Below are 25,039 nucleotides of genomic sequence, written 5' to 3' on the forward strand. Positions count from 1 at the left end.
CAAGAATATAACTACGATAATACTGCTCCTATGTACAAGAATATAACTACTATAATACTGCCCCTATGTTCAAGAATATAACTACTATAATACTGCCCCTATGTACAAGAATATAACTACTATAATACTGCCCCCATGTACAAGAATATAACTACTATAATACTGTCCCTATATACAAGAATATAACTACTATACTACAGCTCCTATGTGCAAGAATATTGTTACGTGTTACGGAACCACTCAGCACCCAGAATATGTTGTGCAGTTATATGTATGTATAATAGGTTCCATGTGAGATGCATGTCCCTAATCGTGTTACGGAACCACTCAGCACCCAGAATATGTTGTGAAGTTATATGTTTGTATAATAGGTTCCATGTGAGATGCATGTCCCTAATGCATCAGTTCACAGGCTGCGCCCCTGGGCAGAGGGGACACGATATTCTCCTTTTGTCCGTCCTCCCCCCACCTTTGTAATTCCCACAGTAAACATCGGCAGGCTCCGGCCACCTGCGGCTTTTGTAATGTATGTCTGGCCTGCCGCTTTTCTATTGGCCTATCCTCTGTATCTGTGTGATATATTCTGTGTCCTGTGAGTAAAGTGTTGTCAGACTGGAAATACATGGAGAAGCAGTGATCTTTTATATGCGCCCATGTAACCAAGGAATTCCAACCAGCGTCATTCATTCAGACTCCAGCCAACGCAGAGCGGACCTCCGAAAAAACGTGGTGGTACTGAAAGAGGTACCCCAGCTTGGTAGACCCCGTTACACTGGTGGCAGCGGCGGGATATGATACCCCTTCTACAGGAGGAAAGAAATGAATGGAAAACAACTACCAGAAGTTAAAGAGGACTACATTAAAAGATGATCGCCAGCAACAAAACAAAAGCGGATTTGATAGCAGCCATCATGGAACACGACAGTGCAGCGCCCCCCAATGTGAACGTGGAGGAGACCGAATTCCAGAGGGAGGTAAAGAACAGATTGGCGTTCTATGGCCCAAACCCTGCGGTAGAGATCATACGAGAGGTGATGGCTGATGTGCGTACTGATCTGAAGGAAAAGATGGCCGAGCGGACCAGGATAGAGCTAGCCAAGATGGAGAGAGGAGAGTCAGCGAGCAGGGGAGCTCTGGCCTTTGACCAGGTACCTTCAACAGTAAGTCACAAAAAGATCCAGTATAATGCCTTCCGACAGTTTGGGAAGCCAGAGGAAGACATTGATGGCTTTCTGCAGGACTTTGAGCGGCAGTGTGCCCTTCATCAAGTGAAGCCGGAGGAACGGGTTCAGATTCTGGCCAGCAAGCTGACAGGCCGGGCAGCGGACGCCCATCGCACGGTACCTGATGAGGACTGTATGGACTATGAGCGAATCAAAGAAGTGATCTTGGCCCAGTATGCGCTGACACCAGAGGCATACCGCCAAAAGTTCCTTGGACTTATAAAACGCGTAACCGATACCCACTCTGAATGGGCCTGTAAATTACGGCGGTCACTGCTACAGTGGGTACAAGGGAGCCAAGCAACTACTAAGGAGGACATCCTCCAGCTCTTCCAGAACGATTCTTTAATGGACTAACCCCCGAGACATAGGAATGGCTTCGGGACAGGCGGCCAACGACTCTTGAGGAAGCCGCTCGTCTGGCCGATGAACATCATGATGCCAGGAGGCCGCAGTTGTCCGGATCAAAGATGGTCACTAGGGGCCCGCCCATGGACCTGCAGGGCCCCAAACCACCGAAGATTGTAGGGGGACCAGCTAGAAACCCGGCCTACCACAGTCCCCCTGGGGCGCGATGCCATACCTGCCGCAGCTGGGCCACCTGCAAAGACAATGCCCCAACCGGACTCAGCATACCTAGTGGCCAAAGGCGGGAACAGCTACCTTCAGCCGGGCTGCTGTACACTGCTACCAAGGCGAAGCTGACCCGGCATTGGGGGCTACGACTAACCAAGGGGTGGAAGAGATGGAGGAAATGCTGCATGAAGTAGACCCCGTGCAGGCAGCCTGGGCAGATAATCGACAACAGCATCGACAGGTCGTGTGGGTTAATGGGAAACGTATGCAGGGACTAAGAGATTCCGGAGCAACTTTGACCCTTGTGAAGCCTCATCTCGTCTGGGACCAAGAGAAGACGGACCGGACAGTGGCAGTCCGTGTAGCAGGGGGAGCTATACATCAACTGCCCACTGCCAGGATTCACCTGAACTGGGGAGTTGGGGATGGCCTTGTTGAGGTCGGCTTGATGGAGGATTTGCCTGCAGACGTCTTGCTGGGAAATGACTTGGGGCCCATGTTGTCTGCATTCTCGGTGGCCCCTCTGGCTGAGACATATCCTGTGACCACCTGGAGACAAGCTCGAGCTGCGGAGGCGGAATCACACTCAGAGGAGGCCCAGGACATCCCAGCCCTACACGTATTCCCATAGCCAGACACATTTCTTGGGCCAACCCAGATGAATTTAAGAGGGAGTTACTTGAGGATCCTTCATTAGAGGGATATCGTGGGAAGGCACAGGAGGGGAGAGCGGTACTGGAAGGGGAACAGTTTGTATGGAAGCAGGGACTCCTCTACCGGATCACAGAGCAGCACCACACAGGGACGTGCCCCACTATAAAACGACAGCTGGTAGTTCCCAAGAAGTATAGGCAGGAGCTCCTGCGAATCTCTCATGACATACCCTTAGCCGGGCACTTCGGCGTCAGTCGCACCAGGCATCGTCTGACACAAAACTTCTTTTGGCTGGGGGTAACCTATGATGTTCGTCAGTACTGCCAGACCTGTGACAGTTGCCAGCGCATTGGCAAGAGGGGGGATCAATGCAAGGCCAAATTACGCCCCCTCCCCATTGTGGAGGAACCATTTAACCGAGTAGCGGTCGATCTGATAGGGCCGTTAGCCAAACCCAGTCCGTCAGGGAAAAAGTATATTTTGACAGTGGTAGATTATTCCACACATATCCAGAGGCGGTTGCGTTACCTAACATACTGGCAGAGACAGTGGCGGCCGCCCTGCTCCAGGTGTTCTCACGGGTTGTATTTCCCCGGGAGATTATCTCGGACCAGGGTACCCAGTTTACAGCAGAGGTAACCAACCAACTGTGGAAGCTGTGCGGCGTAAAGTCCATTAGAAGCGCCCCGTACCACCCGCAAACCAATGGGTTGTGTGAACGCTTTAATGGGACATTAAAACAGCTCATTGGGACTTTTACCAGGACATACAGGGACCGGGAGAATTTCTTGCTACACCTCCTGTTTGCCTATCGGGAGGTGCCCGAAGAATCCACGGGGTTCTCCCCGTTCGAGCTGGTATACGGGAGACGGGTAAGGGGACCCCTAGACTTAGTGCTGGAACACTGGGAAGGGGAGGGCCTCATAGAAGGGGTACCTATTGTACCCTATGTGCTGGAATTCCGGGACCGCCTACAGGAGCTGACTCAGGCTGTACGTCAGAACATGCAGGCGACCCAGCGGCGCATATGGTATGATCGGAGGGCCGGAGAGCGCACTTTGGAAATAGGACAGAAGGTCCTGGTGTTAGAGGCCACTAAGCAGAATAAGTTTCAAGCTGCATGGCAGGGGCCCTACCAGGTAGTGGGGAAAATAGCCGACACAACCTATAATGTCGCCGATTGTGACGACCCCAGGGTTATCCGCATGTTCCACGTGAATATGCTGAAGCCCTACCGGTAGTGGCCATCTGTGCACCTGAAGCAGAGGATTTAGCCGGACTTCCCTTGCCGGATGTCTTAGGGGAAAGGACTCAGTCTAAAACATGGGACCAGGTACACTTGGGTGAAGACCTAGGCCCCTGGGAGAAACAGCAGGCGGAGGAGTTGTTGAGGCAGCGACAGAGGATGTTTTTGGGGAGACCAGGGTACACTCGCCTGGCACAACACAAGGTTGAGACCCAGGATCAGACCCCCCTGCGACAAAACCCCTTCCGCATCCCTGAGTCTGTACGAGAGGAGATGCGACAAGAGATACAAGAGATGCTGCGTTTAGGGGTCATTGAAGAGTCAGATAGTCCCTGGGCATCCCCCGTAGTGTTATTGCCCCAGAAGGATGGGACTACATGGTTTTGTGTAGACTATCGTAGGCTCAATGAGAAAGCAGTGATGGATGTATACCCCATGCCGCGTGTGGATGAGTTGTTAGACCGGCTGGCGGGTGCAAAGTATTAGACCACCATCGATCTATGCAAAGGCTACTGGCAGATTCCCCTTAGTCCTGACGCTATTCCCAAGTCTGCATTTGTCACCCCGTTCGGCTTATTCCAGTTTCGAGTTATGCCATTCGGGATGAAGAATGCCCCGGCGACCTTCCAAAGGCTGACTGACCGGCTTCTGGATGGTATCCAGGACTATGCTTTTGCCTACCTGGATGACATCGCCATCTACAGTGTGACATGGGAAGAGCATCTAAATCACCTAGAGACAATATTGGACAGGATCCACCAGGCCGGAATCACCCTGAACCCAAACAAGTGTCACGTGGGCAAAGCAGAGGTTCAGTATTTAGGGCATTGAGTGGGAAGTGGGAAACAGCAACCAGAACCAACCAAGATTGAGGCCATAGCCAAGTGGCCCATCCCACGCACTAAAACCCAGGTCATGGCGTTTCTAGGGACAGCGGGATATTACAGGAAATTCGTTCCCAATTACAGCAGCGTAGCCAAGCCCCTCACTGATCTGACCCGTAAGAACCAACCCCACCAGGTAACCTGGACCTCAGAGTTTGAGGAAGCCTTCCGCCAACTAAAGGATGCCCTCACCAATACCCCTGTATTGGCCGCACCCGATCCAACTAAACATTTCCTTGTTCACACAGATGCTTCTGTGTTTGGATTGGGGGCAGTACTGAGCCAAGTCGGGCCGGACGGCCAAGAACACCCGGTACCTTACCTGAGTCGGAAACTACTGCCCCGTGAAGTAAGCTATGCAGCCATCGAGAAGGAGTGCCTGGCGGTAGTATGGGCACTCAAGAAGTTGCAACCATATTTGTATGGACAACAGTTTTCCCTCCTAGCGGACCATAATCACCTAGTCTGGCTTAATCGGGTCTCCGGAGACAACGCCAGATTGCTGCGGTGGAGTTTAGCCCTACAACCTCTGGACTTCACCATCCACCACAGACCCGGCAAACAAAATGGTAACGCCGATGGACTAAGTCGACAAACGGAACTTGTACCAACCCCATAAACTTCGGTCATCCTCAAACCGATCCGTTGAGGATCAGACTGTGTATGCCGATCGCGTCGCTGAAAAGGGTAGCCGTGTTACAGAACCACTCAGCACCCAGAATATGTTGTTGTGCAGTTATATGTATGTATGATAGGTTCCATGTGAGATGCATGTCCCTAATGCATCAGTTCACAGGCTGCGCCCCTGGGCAGAGGGGACACGATATTCTCCTTTTGTCCGCCCTCCTCCCACCTTTGTAATTCCCACAGTAAACATCGGCAGGCTCCGGCCACCTGCGGCTTTTGTAATGTATGTCTGGCCTGCTGCTTTACTATTGACCTGCCCTCTGTATCTGTGTGATATATTCTGTGTCCTGTGAGTAAAGTGTTGTCAGACTGGAAATACATGGAGAAGCAGTGATCTTTTATATGCGCCCATGTAACCAAGGAATTCCAGCCAGCGTCATTCATTCAGACTCCAGCCAACGCAGAGTGGACCTCCGAAAACACGGGGTGGTAATGAAAGAAGTACCCCAGCTTGGTAGACCCCGTTACAAATATAACTACTATAACACTGCTCCTATGTACAAGAATATAACTACTATAATACTGCCCCTATGTACAAGAATATAACTACTATAATACTGCCCCTATGTACAAGAATATAACTACTATTATACTGCCCCTATGTACAAGAATATATCTACTATATTACTGCCCCTATGTACAAGAATATAACTACTATAATACTGCTCACTATGTACAAGAATATAACTACTATAATACTGCCCCCTATGTACAAGAATATAGCTACTATAATACTGCTCTTATGTTCAAGAATATAACTACTATAATACTGCTCCCTATGTACAAGAATATAATTGCTATAATACTGCCCCTATGTACATGACTATAATACTGCTCCTATGTACAAGAATATAACTACTATAATACTGCCCCTATGTGCAAGAATATAACTACTATAATACTGCCCCCTATGTAGAAGAATATAACTACTATAATACTGCCCCTATGTACAAGAATATACCTACTATAATACTGCCCCTATGTATAAGAATATAACTACTATAATACTGCCCCTATGTACAAGAATATAACTACTATAATACTGCCCCTATGTACAAGAATATAACTACTATAATACTGCACCCTATGTACAAGAATTTAACTACTATAAGGCTAAGTTCACACGTACCGGAACTCTCGCGGAAATTACCACGAGAATTCCGGAATTCCATTCCGCGGGAAAATCGCATTTTAAATTCCCGCGATTTTCCCGCGGAAAAACTAGCATTTTGCAAGCGTATTTAGCTTGCAGAATGCTAGCATTTTCCAAGCGATCTGTAGCATCGCTTGGAGAACTGATTGACAGGTTGGTCACTCTCGTTAAACATAGTGTTTGACAAGTGTGACCAACTTTTTACTACTGAGGCTGCCTATGCAGCATCAGTAGTAAAAGATAAAATGTAAAAAAAAAATATAAAATGGTGTTATTCTCACCTTCTGACGTCCCGCGCAGCCGTTCCCAGTAATCCTTGGCGAAAATGCCCGCAATGACGTCCGTTCTCGCGGGATCGCGATGTCTCACGGTCATTCGCGGACGCCATCGCGGGCATTTTCGCAAAGGATTACTGGGAACGAGAGCGTGGAGAGAGGCAGGAAGGCTGCGCGGGACGCCGGAAGGTAAGAATAACAATATTTTTTATTTTAAATTCTATTTTTTACAGGGATATGGTGCCCAGAGGACAGTCTCCTCTCCTCCGGACCGTGCGTACCATCCGCAAATGTTCTGCTTACTTTCCGCATGGTGGGCACAGCCACATGCGGGAAATATGCGGAACAATGCATTCCTATGGGTGCGGGATCGCCGCGATTCCGCAAAATTAATGAGCATGCTGTGGTTTTTACCGCGAAGCGATTCCGCCGCGGTAAAAACCGCAGCATTAGCACAGCATTGCGGAATCCCATAGAAATGCATGGGATGCTTATTTTTCGCGGCAAAATCGCGCGGTTAAAACCGCCGAGGAAACGCGAAAAAAAGCCACGTGTGAACTCAGCCTAATACTGCTCCTATGTACAAGAATATAACTACTATAATATTGCCCTATGTACAAGAATATAACTACTATAATACTGCCCCTATGTACAAGAATACACTCACTGGCCACTTTATTAGGTACACCTGTCCAACTGTGTGTTAAGACTTAATTTCTAATCAGCCAATCACATGGCGGCAACTCAGTGCATTTAGGCATGTAGACATGGTCAAGACAATCTCCTGCAGTTCAAACCGAGCATCAGTATGGGGAAGAAAGGTGATTTGAGTGCCTTTGAACGTGGCAAGATTGTTGGTGCCAGAAGGGCTGGTCTGAGTATTTCAGAAACTGCTGATCTACTGGGATTTTCACGCACAACCATCTCTAGGGTTTACAGAGAATGGTCCGAAAAAGAAAAAAAATCCAGTGAGCGGCAGTTCTGTGGCCGGAAATGCCTTGTTGATGCCAGAGGTCAGAGGAGAATGGGCAGACTGGTTCGAGCTGATAGAAAGGCAACAGTGACTCAAATTGCCACCCGTTACAACCAAGGTAGGCAGAAGAGCATCTCTGAACGCACAGTGCGTCGAACTTTGAGGCAGATGGGCTACAGCAGCAGAAGACCACACTGGGTACCACTCCTCTCAGCTAAGAACAGGCATCTGATGGCTACTTTCAGCAGGATAATGCGCCATGTCATAAAGCTCGAATCATCTCAGATTGGTTTCTTGAACATGACAATGAGTTCACTGTACTCAAATGGCCTCCTCAGTCACCAGATCTCAATCCAATAGAGCATCTTTGGGATGTGGTGGAACGGGAGATTCGCATCAGGGATGTGCAGCCGACAAATCTGCGCCAACTGTGTGATGCCATCATGTCAATATGGTCCAAAATCTCTGAGGAATGCTTCCAGCACCTTGTTGAATCTCTGCCACGAAGAATTGAGGCAGTTCTGAAGGCAAAAGGGGGTCCAACCCATTACTAGCATGGTGTACCTAATAAAGTGGCCAGTGAGTGTATAACTACTATAATACTGCTCACTATGTACAAGAATATAACTACTATAATACTGCCCCCTATGTACAAGAATATAACTACTATAATACTGCCCCCTATGTACAAAAATATAATTACTATAATACTGCCCCCTATGTACAAGAATATAGCTACTATAATACTGCCCCCTATGTACAAGAATATAACTACTATAATACTGCTCTTATGTACAAGAATATAACTACTATAATACTGCCCCTATGTACAAGAATATAACTACTATAATACTGCTCTTATGTACAAGAATATAACCACTATAATACTGCCCCCTATGTACAAGAATATAACTACTATAATACTGCTCTTATGTACAAGAATATAACTACTATAATACTGCCCCTATGTACAAGAATATAACTACTATAATACTGCCCCTATGTACAAGAATATAACTACTATAATACTGCCCCTATGTACAAGAATATAACTACTATAATACTGCCCCTATGTACTAGAATATAATTATAAGGCTATGAGCAGACATTGCAGATTTACTTACAGTAATTTCTGCGCGGTTTCTGCATCTCTTGGCAGAAAACGCAGAGTAAAATCCGCACATTTTTTATGTGGTTTTGTTGCGGATTTTCATAGAGTTAAATAAAGATGTATTACCGTATTTAAAAAAAAAAAAATTGTGATGCCATTTCCTTGTTCAATCTCTTTTTCTTTCTGCATTGAAGACCTTAATATCATTGTATACCATGTTCAAATATAATTTTTACACACACAAACCATTAGGCTAGTTTCAGACTAGCGTTTTTGCCAGCAGCGCTAAAGATAGGGTGTGCAGATCGCATGCAGCGATGTGCGATACTAGGTGGAGATGACCGGAGGGGGGGGCGGCAGGGGACGGGGCTTAGCGGCGCCATGCGCTGCTGGCAAAAACGCTAGTGTGAAACTTGCCTAAGTGAATATATATTACCAATCCCGAGGTTTGGTCATGAACAAGTGTCAGCCTGGGAAGGTGCCATGGATAGTGGCACCCCCCAGGCTAAAAACACCAGCTCTCAGCCGTCCCAGAAATTGCACATCTTATAGATCTGTCTCTTTTCCCTGCACTTGCCCTGTAGCGGTGGCAAGTGGGTTCATATTTGTGGAGTTGATGTCACCTTTTTATTGTCCGGTGACATCTAGCCCACAGATTAGTAATGGGGAAGCGTCTACAAGACACCGATCCATTACTAATCCTATAGTTATATGGTAAATAAAGACACAGTCAGAACAAAGTCCTTTATTTTAAATAATCACACAAACTCCCTGAATCTTAATTTACCATACTTACTGAACGCCTTATCCCTGACGCCCTGGTCTCCGGCAACAAAAATAAAATAATAAACCAACATATAATACTCCCTGTCCGCCGTAGTCTATTTACCGAGTGTGTCCCACGATGATCTCACGTGTAGAACGATCAAATCAGGAGATGTGACTCCCCTACCCTTCCTCACACAGCGGTAGGGCCGTGAGAGCATCGGAGCTGATGTAGATCCGGTGAACTCTCATGGTGGCTCAGTGATACACTGACAGGAGGTAATCGCTCCTGCAGTTTATCGCTGGAGGCCGGGTGACATCGCCATGGGACACTCGGTATTAAATGGACTACAGCGGACAGGGAGTATATGTTGGTTTATTATTTTTGATTGTTTGCAGGAGACGCGGGCGTCGGGGATTAGGTGTTCGGTGATTATGTATATTGTATATGAATATGTATGTGATTATGTCAATGTTTTTATTTATTTATTTTTTTTTACAATTGAACTCAGGCACCGGATGATGGGACTACTCTCCCATCATCGCCTCATGCTGTCTCTGTTATATGTGACAGCAGACATAGCGGTCATAGAGTAGTAGTCCCATCAGACGACGCCTAAGTACAATCGCTATGGGCTGTTCGTCGCATGGGTACACACACACACAGACATCCGCAGACAGACACGCACATATTCTCCACCCACACACACTTCCTCATCCTGACATGATTTCCTCTTCTGCAGCGTTTTTGGCAGCAAATCTGCAGGAAATCCACCAATCTTTTTACATCTGCTGTTTTTCTGCGGATTTGACTGACTCATTGGAAGTCAATGGGTGCGGAAACGCTGCAGATCCGCAAAAAGAATCGACATACTGCGGAAAATAAAACGCTGCGAATCAGGATGGAAATTTCCACAGCGTGTGCACAACAATTCAGGAATGCCATTGATTAGCATTGCTTCAGTAGTCACTTGTGTTTTTGGAGCATTTCCGCGCAGAAAAAACACTGCGGAAAGTCAACATATGTGCATTGTGTGCACATAGCCTAATACTGCTTCCTATATGCAGGAATATAACTGCTGAAAGGTGTAATGTGAGGTACGAATGCGGTTTTGTGGTGGTTTTTGGATCTCAGTGATGTTATCTACATTGATATCTAGTAGTTGAGTATGGTGATATTGGACTTGTCTGGCTCCGGTCAGTCCTCGCTCCGGTCAGTCCTCGCTCCGGTCAGTCCTCGCTCCGGTCAGTCCTGGCTGCACATCTAGTTGGAAGAATGTCTCAAGTGGGGTACCACAGGGCTCTGTCCTGGGCCCTGTATTGTTCAACATCTTTATCAACGATTTAGATGAAGGAATTGAGGGTAAACTGATTAAATTTGCTGATGACACAAAGCTAGGAGGGATAGCTAATACTAGAGAATAGAGAGAGGATTCAAAAAGATATAAATAAACTGGAGAAGTGGGCAGCAACTAACAGAATGGTTTTTAACAGGGAAAAATGCAAAGTACTACATCTGGGCAATAAAAATGAAAAAAGCATATACAGAATGGGAGGAATAGGGCTAAGTGACAGCACATGTGAAAAAGACTTGGGTATACTAATAGATCACAGACTGAATATGAGTCAACAGTGTGATGCAGCAGCAAAAAAGGCAAATGCAATTCTAGGATGTATTAACAGAAGCATACAGTCTAGATCACGTGAAGTCATTATTTCCCTCTACTCCTCTTTGGTCAGACCTCATCTAGAATATTGTGTCCAGTTTTGGGCACCACATTTTAAAAAAGACATCAACAAACTGGAGCAAGTTCAGAAAAGAGCGACCAGAATGGTGACCGGTCTGCAAACCCTGTCTTATGAGGAAAGATTGCAGGATTTGGGATTGTTTAGTTTGCAAAAGAGAAGACTGAGAGGAGACTTAATAGCTGTCTACAAATATCTAAAGGGCTGTCACATTGTAGAAGGATCAACTTTATTCTCATTTGCACAAGGAAAGACTAGAAGCAATGGGATGAAACTGAATGGGAGGAGACACAGATTAGATATTAGAAAAAACTTTTTGACAGAGTGATCAATGAGTGGAACAGGCTGCCACGAGAAGTGGTGAGTTCTCCTTCAATGGAAGTCTTCAAACAGAGGCTGGACAGACATCTTACTGGGATGATTTAGCGAATCCTGCTTTGAGCAGGGGGTTGGACCAGATGGCCTAGGAGGTCCCTTCCAACTCTATGATTCTATGATTCGCTCCGGTTAGTGTTCGCTCTGGTCAGTTCTCGCTCCGGTTAGTCTTCGCTCCGGTCAGTCTTCGCTCCGGTCAGTCTTCGCTCCGGTCAGTCTTCGCTCCGGTCAGTCCTCGCTCCGGTCAGTCCTCGCTCCGGTCAGTCCTCGCTCCGGTCAGTCCTCGCTCCGGTCAGTCCTCGCTCCGGTCAGTCCTCGCTCCGGTCAGTCCTCGCTCCGGTCAGTCCTCGCTCCGGTCAGTCCTCGCTCCGGTCAGTCCTCGCTCCGGTCAGTCCTCGCTCCGGTCAGTCCTCGCTCCGGTCAGTCCTCGCTCCGGTCAGTCCTCGCTCCGGTCAGTCCTCGCTCCGGTCAGTCCTCGCTCCGGTCAGTCCTCGCTCCGGTCAGTCCTCGCTCCGGTCAGTCCTCGCTCCGGTCAGTCCTCGCTCCGGTCAGTCCTCGCTCCGGTCAGTCCTCGCTCCGGTCAGTCCTCGCTCCGGTCAGTCCTCGCTCCGGTCAGTCCTCGCTCCGGTCAGGCCTCGCTCCGGTCAGGCCTCTCTCCGGTCAGGCCTCTCTCCGGTCAGGCCTTTCTCCGGTCAGGCCTCGCTCCATGCCTTCACCTTTGGTAGGCGTGTGTGAATACAGATGTCAGTGCGACAGACCGCTCTTCTGTAACCGGTGACATTCTTTGACAGGCAGGTGACATTGACTCCCGAGTTCCTTTCATGCCGTCATCTTCATCAGTACCACAACAGATGGGGCATCATCATCCTCTGCTGTGCAAGTGACAGCTCCTGCGAGATGAGACTGCTTGGACATACTATCAAATGTGATTCACTCACTCTGAGAGACAGCAGGCTGGCAGATGAGTGACTGCGACACACTCACACCACCTGGCGAGATGCACGCTTGTTACTTTTACATGGATTTTACACAACTTCCATCATGTTTTTTGCCGTCCAGTGCGCGTGATTTCCCCATATTTTTGACAATTTAACTGTCTTCTTTCCACACTCCCCCAGTAGCTTTCACAGGTGCGCGGCCAATATTTTAGAGAATTTTACAGTTTAAAAATTTGATTCTGGTGCCTTCTTTATTTTTTATTTTATCCTTTCTAGTTTATCTTGTAATTTTATTTTTATTATTTAGCTGTTTGTTTTTGCTGTTTTTTTTCTGTCACTCATGTGGTCGCCTGGTCCTACAGGAATATTGGCAATGTTCATGCTCGCTGTGGCTGCGGGGTGCCCGCTGAGTGCTCGTTGTGGCTGCGGGGTGCCCGCTGAGTGCTCGCTGTGGCTGCGGGGTGCCCGCTGTGGCTGCGGGGTGCCCGCTGAGTGCTCGCTGTGGCTGCGGGGTGCCCGCTGAGTGCTCGCTGTGGCTGCGGGGTGCCCGCTGAGTGCTCGCTGTGGCTGCGGGGCGCCCGCTGAGTGCTCGCTGTGGCTGCGGGGTGCCCGCTGAGTGCTCGCTGTGGCTGCGGGGTGCCCGCTGAGTGCTCGCTGTGGCTGCGGGGTGCCCGCTGAGTGCTCGCTGTGGCTGCGGGGTGCCCGCTGAGTGCTCGCTGTGGCTGCGGGGTGCCCGCTGAGTGCTCGCTGTGGCTGCGGGGTGCTCGCTGAGCGCTGTGGCTGCGGGGTGCTTGCTGAGCGCTGAGGCTGCGGGGTGCTCGCTGTGCGCTGTGGCTGCGGTGTGTGCGCTGTGGCTGCGGTGTGTGCGCTGTGGCTGCGGGGTGCTCGCTGTGCGCTGTGGCTGCGGTGTGCTCGCTGTGCGCTGTGGCTGCGGGGTGCTCGCTGTGCGCTGTGGCTGCTGGGTGCTCGCTGTGGCTGCGGAGTGCTCGCTGTGCGCTGTGGCTGCTGGGTGCTCGCTGTGCGCTGTGGCTGCTGGGTGCTCGCTGTGCGCTGTGGTTGCGAGGTGCTCGCTGTGGCTGCGGTGTGCTCGCTGTGCGCTGTTGCTGCGGTGTGCTCGCTGAGCGCTGTGGCTGGGGGGTGCTCGCTGAGCGCTGTGGTTGCGAGGTGCTCGCTGAGCGCTGTGGCTGCGGAGTGCTCGCTGTGCGCTGTGGCTGCTGGGTGCTCGCTGTGGCTGCTGGGTGCTCGCTGTGCGCTGTGGCTGCTGGGTGCTCGCTGTGCGCTGTGGCTGGGGGGTGCTCGCTGAGCGCTGTGGTTGCGAGGTGCTCGCTGTGCGCTGTGGCTGCTGGGTGCTCGCTGTGCGCTGTGGCTGCGGGGTGCTCGCTGAGCGCTGTGGCTGGGGGGTGCTCGCTGAGTGCTGTGGCTGCGAGGTGCTCGCTGTGCGCTGTGGCTGGGGGGTGCTCGCTGAGCGCTGTGGCTGTGGAGTGCTCGCTGTGCGCTGTGGCTGTGGAGTGCTCGCTTTGCGCTGTGGCTGCGGAGTGCTCGCTGTGGCTGCGGAGTGCTCGCTGTGGCTGCGGAGTGCTCGCTGTGGCTGCGGAGTGCTCGCTGTGGCTGCGGAGTGCTCGCTGTGGCTGCGGAGTGCTCGCTGTGGCTGCGGAGTGCTCGCTGTGGCTGCGGAGTGCTCGCTGTGGCTGCGGAGTGCTCGCTGTGGCTGCGGAGTGCTCGCTGTGGCTGCGGAGTGCTCGCTGTGGCTGCGGAGTGCTCGCTGTGGCTGCGGAGTGCTCGCTGTGGCTGCGGAGTGCTCGCTGTGGCTGCGGAGTGCTCGCTGTGGCTGCGGAGTGCTCGCTGTGGCTGCGGAGTGCTCGCTGTGGCTGCGGAGTGCTCGCTGTGGCTGCGGAGTGCTCGCTGTGGCTGCGGAGTGCTCGCTGTGGCTGCGGAGTGCTCGCTGTGGCTGCGGAGTGCTCGCTGTGCGCTGTCGCTGCTGGGTGCTCGCTGTGCGCTGTGGCTGCTGGGTGCTTGCTGTGCGCTGTGGCTGCTGGGTGCTTGCTGTGCGCTGTGGCTGCTGGGTGCTCGCTGTGCGCTGTGCCTGCGGTGTGCTCGCTGTGCGCTGTGGCTGCGGAGTGCTCGCTGTGGCTGCGGAGTGCTCGCTGTGGCTGCGGAGTGCTCGCTGTGGCTGCGGAGTGCTCGCTGTGCGCTGTGGCTGCTGGGTGCTTGCTGTGCGCTGTGGCTGCTGTGTGCTTGCTGTGCGCTGTGGCTGCTGGGTGCTTGCTGTGCGCTGTGGCTGCTGGGTGCTTGCTGTGCGCTGTGGCTGCTGGGTGCTCGCTGTGCGCTGTGCCTGCGGTGTGCTCGCTGTGCGCTGTGGCTGCGGAGTGCTCGCTGTGGCTGCGGGGTGCTCGCTGTGCGCTGTGGCTGCGGGGTGCTCGCTGAGCGCTGTGGCTGCGGGGTGCTCGCTGAGCGCTGTGGCTGCGAGGTGCTCGCTGAGCGCTGTGGCTGCTCTGTGCCCGCCGAGCTCAGTGGCTGGCGGAGGGCCCGTCGAGGGCAGTGGCTGGCGGAGGGCTTGCTGAGCTCTGTGGCTGCGGTGTGCTCGCTGAGCGCTGTGGCTGCTCGGTGCCCGCCGAGCTCAGTGGCTGGCGGAGGGCCCGTCGAGGGCAGTGGCTGGCGAAGGGCACGCTGAGCGCAGTGGCTGGCGGAGGGCAGCCTAGAAGACAGAAGCAGTTATAAACCCATGCTATCTTCTCAGTCCCCTGGCAGTGTCAGATAATTCGGACTGGATCTGATCGAGTGTTTTTACAGGAGCTTGAGCTTCTTCCTTGTGCCGTGAGTTTGCCCAGTTCCATGTACTGTACATATATGGTGCTTGGTCGTTATTAGATTAAAGAAATGGAGATTGACTGATGGATAATGATCCAATGGAAAAAAAAATAAATTGGAAAATTAACTATCTTTTTTTCTATGTGGATGAAAATATCTCATATTAACCAAACCAACTTACTGGAAGAGATTCCTCGGGATCAGGTCTCCTGCTATTTGTGACCTGGGTAGATAACCACATGATCCTCACCTCACTTTCCTATAAATTTTGTAAGGTTCCAGTCGTAGCCTTTCAGTCGGAGCTGCAGTGGCGGTAGAATTATACTGCCGGCATCGTAGTCTGGACAACCCGATTGGTTTTTACCATGGCGCCTTCTTGGCTTTACGTAGGGTCCATTTGATTGGCTCCTGTAGGTAATATTGAAACTATTAGTACTAGTCTTTTGTAGGTTTAGATTGATAATAATGGGCACAACCTCATTTTCTGTTTTTCACTCTGTAGTCTTTTATTGTGACCTCTGTCACTTTTGTAGATTAAATATATACAGTTCCTCTTCCAAGGTCTTATCTGCTTTTTTTGTTTTGGTCGGGTGGGTGTGGACCCATCACGGTTCCCCTTCCTAGACTGCACTGGCTATGTCTATTGTGCCAGGATACGGTAATCGTTATTGTGTTTGCGGTGTATTCATTTTCTCTCTCCTCACACTGATGAAGTGATAAACAAGCATTTGTCAGTCAATCTTCTATATGTATAGACCCAGAGCACTTACTGTTACAGCAGACGTGCGATCCTGTGATCTTCTCCATCCTGTAAACTACTGGCAGGACAACAAATACGCCGGTCTTATGTTGCGCCTCTGAGAACCATTCTGCTTTCTGTTTTAGGCAAACTGGACGTCAGCAGCACCAGTCCTGGATCCTTATACCCCAGCCGATCAGCCACCCCAAGCCGGTACATTGCAAGGTGTGTATGACATGCAGCCCGCTGTGTCACGTGCCCGGGGCCGCTCTCATACTGTGTTTTTCTGTACTGTGCGTTCATTGCACTGCTTGCTGTCAGTGAGTGACGTTCCATAAATATTGACTGGCTATACCAGTCCTGCTCACACAGCTGACGGGCCTGTTACTATATATTTTTGTCAGTGACATCTGTCACAGATTTTTGCTGCTTCTGTCCTTGATCAGCGATTTCTAATCTCCCAGACGTCGTCTGTTGGGGGAGAGTCGGGAGCCCGCCATACACATCCGATGGTGGGTAGGTCACCCTATGTGTAGGGGGCCTACGGACCCTAGAAGATATGTGAGCAGCACAAGGTCTCATTAAGATTTCAGCGTTCATCCTGGATGTAGAGAATAATGTTTCCATATACTGACAGCAAGCAGAGATATTATTGGTCAAGCTTTATCTGCCAGTATTAGAAGTTCCCCTTCAGTAGAGGTGGCCTCACTGCGTCACTCGTTTCTCTGCCCCCAGCCGTGCCATCCAGCGCAGTCTGGCCATCATCCGCCAGGCGCAGCAGAAGAAGGAGAAGGAGTACTGCATGTACTACAACCGATTCGGGAAGTGTAACCGCGGCCAGAAGTGCCCCTACATCCATGACCCCGAGAAGGTGGCCGTGTGCACGCGGTGAGTATCTGAGCTGAGGGCGCCGCTGGCGTCTTCTCAGTGTCTGGTGCTGTGGCTGTGCCTATCCGGAGAGTCGCGGTTGCTCTACATTATGGAGTCCGGGAGGAAACTACAACATTTTTTTAAAAGGAGATTGAGCAGGCGTAAATGTGTAAGTAGGGTGCGGACATAAGCCCGGTCTCAGGCGGGGGCGGATCAGTGTAAGGTCTTATAATGGCTGCCATATAATGCCCGCAGCCAATCACATTACAGCTGGAGATCTGCTGAGCGATCCACTCCATTCACATCTATGACATTCATGATCCACCCATAATAATGACATGATGGATCCATTCTGACACATTTATAGAGAAATTTCTATAAATCTGCAGACTGACCCTGTGCTGGTGATCCAGTGGATCTGAGGAATCTGTGCATCTGCTGTTCTGATAGATCCAGTGTATCAGTACTCTGTGCTGGTAATCTGTTGGATCCGTACTCTACATATTGGTAATCTGGTGTGTAATTACTCTATATGCTGGTAATCTGATACAGTTAGGTCCATATATATTTGGACAGAGACAACATTTTTCTAATTTTGGTTCTAGACATTACCACAATGAATTTTACACAAAACAATTCAGATGCAGTTGACGTTCAGACTTTCAGCTTTGGATGAAGGGTTTAGGAGTTTCAGCTCCTTATCATGTGCCGCCCTGTTTTTAAAGGGACCAAAGTAATTGGACAGATTAAAGAATTGTAAATAAAATGTTCATTTATAATACTTGGTTGAAAACCCTTTGTTGGCAATGACTGCCTGAAGTCTTGATCTCATGGACATCACCAGACGCTGTGTTTCCTCCTTTTTGATGCTCTGCCAGGCCTTCACTGTGGTGGTTTTCAGTTGCTGTTTGTTTGTGGGCCTTTCTGTCTGAAGTTTAGTCTTTAACAAGTGAAATGCTCAATTGGGTTGAGATCAGGTGACTGACTTGGCCATTCCAGAATATTCCACTTCTTTGCTTTAATAAACTCCTGGGTTGCTTTGGTTTTATGTTTTGGGTCATTGTCCATCTGTAGTATGAAATGACGACCAATCAGTTTGGCTGCATTTGGCTGGATCTGAGCACACAGTATATCTCTGAATACCTCGGAATTCATTCGGCTGCTTCTGTCCTGTGTCACATCATCAATAAACACTAGTGACCCAGTGCCACTGGCAGCCATGCATGCCCAAGCCATCACACTGCCTCCGCCGTGTTTTACAGATGATGTGGGATGCTTTGGATCATGAGCTGTACCACGCCTTCACCATACTTTTCTCTTTCCATCATTCTGGTAGAGGTTGATCTTGGTTTCATCTGTCCAAAGAACGTTCTTCCAGATCTGTGCTGGCTTTTTTAGATGTTTTTTTTAGCAAAGTCCAGTCTAGCCTTTTGATTCTTGATGCTTATGAGTGGCTTGCACCGTGCAGTGAACCCTCTGTATTTACTTTCATGCAGTCTTCTCTTTATTGTAGATTTGGCTATTGATACCTCCTGGAGAGTGTTGTGAGTGTTGTGAAGGGGTCTCTCTTCAACATGGAGACTATTCTGCGATTATCCACCACTGTTGTCTTCCGTGGGCGCCCAGGTCTTTTTGCATTGATGAGTTCACCAGTGCTTTCTTTCTTTCTCAGGATGTACCAAACTGTAGATTTTGCCACTCCTAATGTTGTAGCAATTTCTCGGATGGGTTTTTTCTGTTTTTGCACCTTAAGGATGGCTTGTTTCACCTGCATGGAGAGCTCCTTTGACCGCATGTTTCCTTCACAGCAAAACCTTCCAAATGCAAGCACCACACCTCAAAGCAACTCCAGGCCTTTTATCTGCTTAATTGAGAATGACATAACGAAGGGATTGCCCACACCTGTCCATGAAATAGCATTGGAGTCAATTGTCCAATTACTTTTGGTCCCTTAAAAACAGGGTGGCCCATGTTAAGGAGCTGAAACTCCTAAACCCTTCATCCAATTTTAATGTGGATACCCTCAAATGAAAGCTGAAAGTCTGAACTTCAACTGCATCTGAATTGTTTTGTTGAAAATTCATTGTGGTAATGTCTAGAACCAAAATTAGAAAAATGTTGTCTCTGTCCAAATATATATGGACCTAACTGTAGATCATGCAAATTTGCACCTGCCTGTTGATAATCCTAGAGAATCCAGAAAATCTGTATGATATATGCTGAACCCAAGAGATCTGTTTAGTTTGATAGTGTGGTGGATCCCTAGAATTGCTACCCTGTGATAGTAATCTAGTGGATTCCTGGGATCTGTAATCTTTGTGTTGGGAATCTGGTGGATCCACAAGAAAACAATAAATTTTGCTCCCTGACATGTGGCTGTGATATTTATTCTTTCCTGCAGATTTCTCAGAGGAACATGTAAGAAGATTGATGGGACTTGTCCCTTCTCTCACCAGGTGTCCAAGGACAAGGTCAGTGCCCTTCATCATTCAACTGCTCACCCGCCATACAGACGGTCCTCGTCACCCCTCACACCTCGTCTTCACCCCAAGTATTTATGGCCATGAGCTTAATGTCTGTTCATTGTCAGTGATCCGGTTCAGTGTCTGCTCCATTAGTGATTGGGATCAGTCTCTGCTCCGTGTTAGTGATGAGGATCAGTCTCCGCTGAGTGTTAGTGATGGGGATCGGTCTCTGCTCAGCGTTAGTGATCTAGATCAATCTCCGCTCAGTGTTGGTGATCTGGATTGGTCTCCGCTCAGTGTTAATGATTGGGATCGGTCTCCGCTCTGTGTTAGTGATTGAGATCGGTCTCTGCTCAGTGTTAGTGATTGGGATCGGTCTCCGCTCAGTGTTAGTGATCTGGATAAGTCTCCGCTGAGTGTTAGTGATGGGGATCGGTCTCTGCTCAGTGTTAGTGATTGGGATCAGTCTTCGGTCAGTGTTAGCGATTGGGATCGGTCTCCGGTCAGTGTTAGCGATTGGGATCAGTCTTCGGTCAGTGTTAGCGATTGGGATCGGTCTCCGGTCAGTGTTAGCGATTGGGATCGGTCTCCGGTCAGTGTTAGTGATTGGGATCGGTCTCCGCTCAGTGTTAGTGATTGGGATCGGTCTCCGCTCTGTGTTAGTGATTGAGATCGGTCTCTGCTCAGTGTTAGTGATTGGGATCGGTCTCCGCTCAGTGTTAGTGATCTGGATAAGTCTCCGCTGAGTGTTAGTGATGGGGATCGGTCTCTGCTCAGTGTTAGTGATTGGGATCAGTCTTCGGTCAGTGTTAGCGATTGGGATCGGTCTCCGGTCAGTGTTAGCGATTGGGATCAGTCTTCGGTCAGTGTTAGCGATTGGGATCGGTCTCCGGTCAGTGTTAGCGATTGGGATCGGTCTCCGGTCAGTGTTAGTGATTGGGATCGGTCTCCGCTCAGTGTTAGTGATTGGGATCGGTCTCTGCTCAGTGTTAGTAAATGGGATCCGTCTCCGCTCAATGTTTAGTGATCAGGATCAATCTTCCCTGTTTCTGATCCGGATTACTCTTGGGCCTTTCTACCATTCTGTTGGATGCAGTGTTGTCACTACGTCGCTCCCTCACCCGTAGGATTTAACTGGATATAATGGAGAAACCTTTGCAGCCGAGATACAGATCAGCCCGGTTTGTGCGGCAGCTCACATCAGATTGTGCTATTAATCCTAATGTCGGGGGCCGGTGTCTGCTGCCGCGGCTGAACCTGCTGGATACAGGGATTTGGAAATGTGTATGGATGTCTAGTGTTCTCCGGGGTTAGGGAAGAGTCTCCCTCGCTGCCTCCACCTCTCATGCTGCTGTTACAACAGCTTTTCCTCTTGAGGAACTTCTAACGATTCAGCATTTTTCTCCCTAATAAAAATAAGCAAAACAGAGAAGTCTGCGGTGAGCAATTTGGAAAGGCTCGTCGACTTTCGGGTTCATTAGCCGGCCGCCTGCGCAGCCTATGTACTCTCCCAGCTCTCTAATGTGCGACATAAGTCATTGCAATCTCCCTCTTCCCATGTAATTGGTAGGTATATCTCATACTCCATATGTTAGGAGCTGATTTATTCGCTGGCACCGGGGCCTTTTGGACTCCACGTGCTCATTCCCGGCCGCCTGCTTATCAGCGTTCCTGCCAGCAGCCATTTTTAATTCCTGCCGCAGCGGCGAGCTCAGATATCCATGTATCTCCAGAGCATTCCTCTGGGATCTCGGCTTCTTTTATGTGAAGCGAGATTCCTTTAATCCGATTATCTAGAAACTCAATAAAGTGGAACTCTTCTGTCGATCCTTCGGTATCTTTCACACTGCGCCACCTCCATCTACAGGTAAAGCAGCCCGCTTCAGTGAAAGAACTGGTGCTCTGCTGCAGTACCACACACATCCTATAGGCAGAGGTGGTGCTATAACAAGACGAGTGCTCCATGTTTTTCTACTTTGGGACAACCCCTTTAAGAAAATGGCATTGCTGTGACCTGTGGAGTGAAGAAGTTCTGCACGGTCCTGGCCACCGCCGTGCTGAAGGTGAAAGTCATTGCGCTGTCAGGTTTACTGCGCCGGAGAGTAATGTCTCTGGATGATAAGCCCATCACACAACTTTTATGAGTTTATTAGATGATTCCTGATCACGCTGGAACACCAGAAGGAGGCACTTTAAGAAGTCGTTTTGTCGCCGTTAATCCCTTTAATATTCAGGAGCCGCCTTTACGGCTCTCAATTTTGCAGGATTTAAATATTGCATAAGAGATGATGAGCGGGTAGGGGAGGGGCAGGTGGTGCGTGACCCCATTTATCCCCGGTGGTATTACATGGGTTATGTCTTTATCCACACTCTGCCCTAAGAGAAGCTAATTATTTCTTTTTATATGTTCTTATAGTGGTCAAAGCTCAATTTCCCTAAAACAGAGTTCCAAATCCCCCTCATAGGCACAGAGATACATGATAAGATCCTGTCTGCAGTCACCACTACAGGGAGCTCCCTGTATACAGAGCTACATGATAAGATCCTGTCTGCAGTCACCACTAGAGGGAGCTCCCTGTATACAGAGGTACATGATAAGATCCTGTCTGCAGCCACCACTAGGGGGCGCTCCCTGTATACGGAGATACATGATAAGATCCTGTCTGCAGTCACCACTAGGGGGAGCTCCCTGTATACGGAGATACATGATAAGATCCTGTCTGCAGTCGCCACTACGGGGAGCTCCCTGTATACGGAGATACATGATAAGATCCTGTCTGCAGTCACCACTAGGGGGCGCTCCCTGTATACGGAGATACATGATAAGATCCTGTCTGCAGTCACCACTAGGGGGCTCTCCCTGTATACAGACACGTAAGATTCTGTGTGATTCCTTGTTTTCCTTCTCTCCACAGATGCCCGTGTGTTCGTACTTCCTGAAGGGGATCTGCCACAATAACGACTGCCCGTACAGCCACGTCTACGTGTCCAGGAAAGCTGAGGTCTGCCCAGACTTCCTTAAAGGTTACTGCCCCATGGGTGTGAAGGTGAGGCCTGAGACATGTCTTAGAGCTGCAGGACAAAACCTCAGTGGACCCACATTAATGTCTGTGGGGCCGCTGTGATCGGTGGAGTGAGAGGATCCGTCCCAGCGACCTGTTATGTGATGTGGAGCCTGAACTTTCAGGCCCATGGATACTGAGCACAATGCTGCCGTTCACTGTCGCTTGTCACAGCTGAGGGTTTGTTTCTGTAACTAGCCTAGACACTATGTGTGATCATCAGCTGCCCTGACAGTTTGCTACAATGAATCAGTTCAGGTAAATTGTGTCTGACCAGATGTTTACCTCCCAATTGATCATCCAAGACTGTACACCATTGTAACAAAACCTCAGCTCTGTAGTCCAAACAGAACATGTCCCAATTCACTGAAGCAAGCTGAGATCTTAGAAAGTAGCTGAAGTTTTTGTGGAGGATCTGCCCTTGAGTCTTGAAGTTAATTGTGACCCCTGTATGTCCTAACGTTGGGGTCACCATTGATGCATCCTGGGCTACGTCGGTGGTCTGAGCTGTAATAAGACGGCCCGGGGGTCCGGTCCAGACCTCCCCCCTCCACCGCTGATCTGTCAGCCGCCATCTTACCAGTGAGGATTTAGAGACGGATATCGTAAAAATCAAAGCCGGGGATTACGGCCGCGCTCCGCTTCCAGAAATGCTTTGGTGGCACTTTGTAAATCCAGATCGGCGTTCGCTGCGGTCCCTGCGGGAGGCGCTGTCCGGGCATCACTCGCCATTATCGCTCTACTGCCGGCAGAGGAAACGTCACTCTCACATTAAAGTGACCGTCCGCAGTGATGGATGAGAACCTCCGCCATGTTACCTCATGGCAGCAAGAAGTCTGCACCGTGTGAATATCCTCCTACTGGGGATGGTTCCGATGGGGGTAGTGGTGCTCGTTAGTGCCATGGTCGGCTCTGGAGCCGATGCCGGGGTCAGCGTAGGGTTCAGTTCAAGTTCATGGTCAAACCGTTACAGAATTGCGAAGTGGGGTTTGACGAAAGACAATGGTAGCCGGACCCCCGCCCCGCTCGAAGCTGCTCCTCTCCGCGCACGCAATTACTTCTAAAATATTCCTATTTAAATGAAAATATAAAAGCGATATTTAGAATATTTATGCTATTAGCGAAACTGCTTAGCGCGTCTCTTTTCGGAGTGTCAGAAAAGCATTGCGGTCAGGATGATGGATAGAGCCCCGTAATTGTGTGCGATGAGACTGCTGACTAGGACGGATGCCACCGCCGCCAAGGCCGGGCCGGGAAGGGGTTAACCCTATTCTCCCAAATAATAGAGCAAAGTGCTGAGGTCGGGGGTTTGCGCTCCTTGTTTGTTTGTTGCGGTTCTTATTTTTTCTTCTTTATATACAGTCTATCTTCGCGCCGCTCCAGAAATGGACCCTGGAGAGTCGGCGGTATCGGAGAGAATCCAGTAAAAATGTTAATCTTCATAAAACTCCGGCTTGTTAGAAATGTGCGCCCTCCCCCGGGTGGTGAATAATTTATCAGGGCTCTACTCTCGGCACCTCTATGGGTAATGTTCATTAGGGCTGTACAGCGGGAGATTAGCCCCCAGCATTAAACCGCACAGAGGGGGTCGGCTCCGTCATCGCACGCTCTCTGCACCTAATGGGACGAGTCCCATTTACGTCAATAGGAGGATGAAAGTCCACGAGTAGGAAGGGCCAATCCTGCTGAGCCGGTGCTGTAGGATGGCACGGCAATAGTGACAGCGCTCCTGCCGCCTGTCTGCAACGTGCCAGCACACGACATGGAAGTCTATGGGAGCAGAGCCGAACAAGTCGTGACCCTCGTGTCCAGCTCGGGTGGCATTTTGTGACGGTCGCCTCGCATTGACCATCATCTCATGATATCGCTGTGGTCTCGGCGGCATGACCGTTCGGAGCGCCGGGCGGTTTCCTGATTTGCAGCTTTTCGATCCTCTTAGTTCTCGTGCAAAGTAAAGAAATAGATATCTGTATGTATTGACCCCCAAGATGCAGTGAAGGTTATCGGTGCCGTCACCGGATCCCCAGGACATGGCTGGACATTGTTCGCATTTGTAGAGATAAATCATTTGTGTAGCAGGAGGATTCTTCACTAAGTGACAAATGTCACAGCGAGCCGTGTACTAATAGAGGGGGAAACCGAATCCGCCAGTTACCAGTCAGTAATGAATGATGGGCGAGCGCTCAGCGGCTGCTCCTCAGCTGCTTCCGCCGTGGGGGAGGGGAGGCCATTATTGTCAGGGGCCTCTGGGCACCAACATTGGGGTCATCGCTCCCTGGGGTCGTCCCAGAGCTTACATAACAGGGCAGTGTGGCACTGGGAGGGTTAATAGCCTTGAGGATTCCTGGCACCTTCCTGTAGGTAATAATGAAAGGGTTAATAGTTGCCTCTGACCTACAGCACCCCCACAGGCTGCGGGGCAGGTGAGTGGACCCCCTCCAGGAAGTGAAGGGGTTAATGGGCTCCCCCTCAGCTATTGATTTTCTGCG

The 25,039-nt window shown here is 49.9% G+C and overlaps 1 protein-coding gene across 1 annotated transcript in view; it reads left to right on the forward strand.

Moving 5' to 3' along the window:
• Window positions 1-25,039, forward strand: part of ZC3H3 (zinc finger CCCH-type containing 3) — a 156,733-nt gene that overhangs the window by 101,715 nt on the left and 29,979 nt on the right. Inside the window, exons 6-9 of the mRNA XM_073577360.1 lie at window positions 16,300-16,378; window positions 16,889-17,041; window positions 19,425-19,494; window positions 22,404-22,535. Of these exons, the coding sequence (XP_073433461.1) occupies window positions 16,300-16,378; window positions 16,889-17,041; window positions 19,425-19,494; window positions 22,404-22,535 (434 nt within the window). The remainder of the gene's footprint in view (window positions 1-16,299; window positions 16,379-16,888; window positions 17,042-19,424; window positions 19,495-22,403; window positions 22,536-25,039) is intronic.

Source organism: Dendrobates tinctorius, unplaced genomic scaffold (assembly GCF_039654945.1).
Source record: "Dendrobates tinctorius isolate UK_male_01 unplaced genomic scaffold, ASM3965494v1 ptg000055l, whole genome shotgun sequence".
Lineage (NCBI taxonomy): Eukaryota > Metazoa > Chordata > Amphibia > Anura > Dendrobatidae > Dendrobates > Dendrobates tinctorius.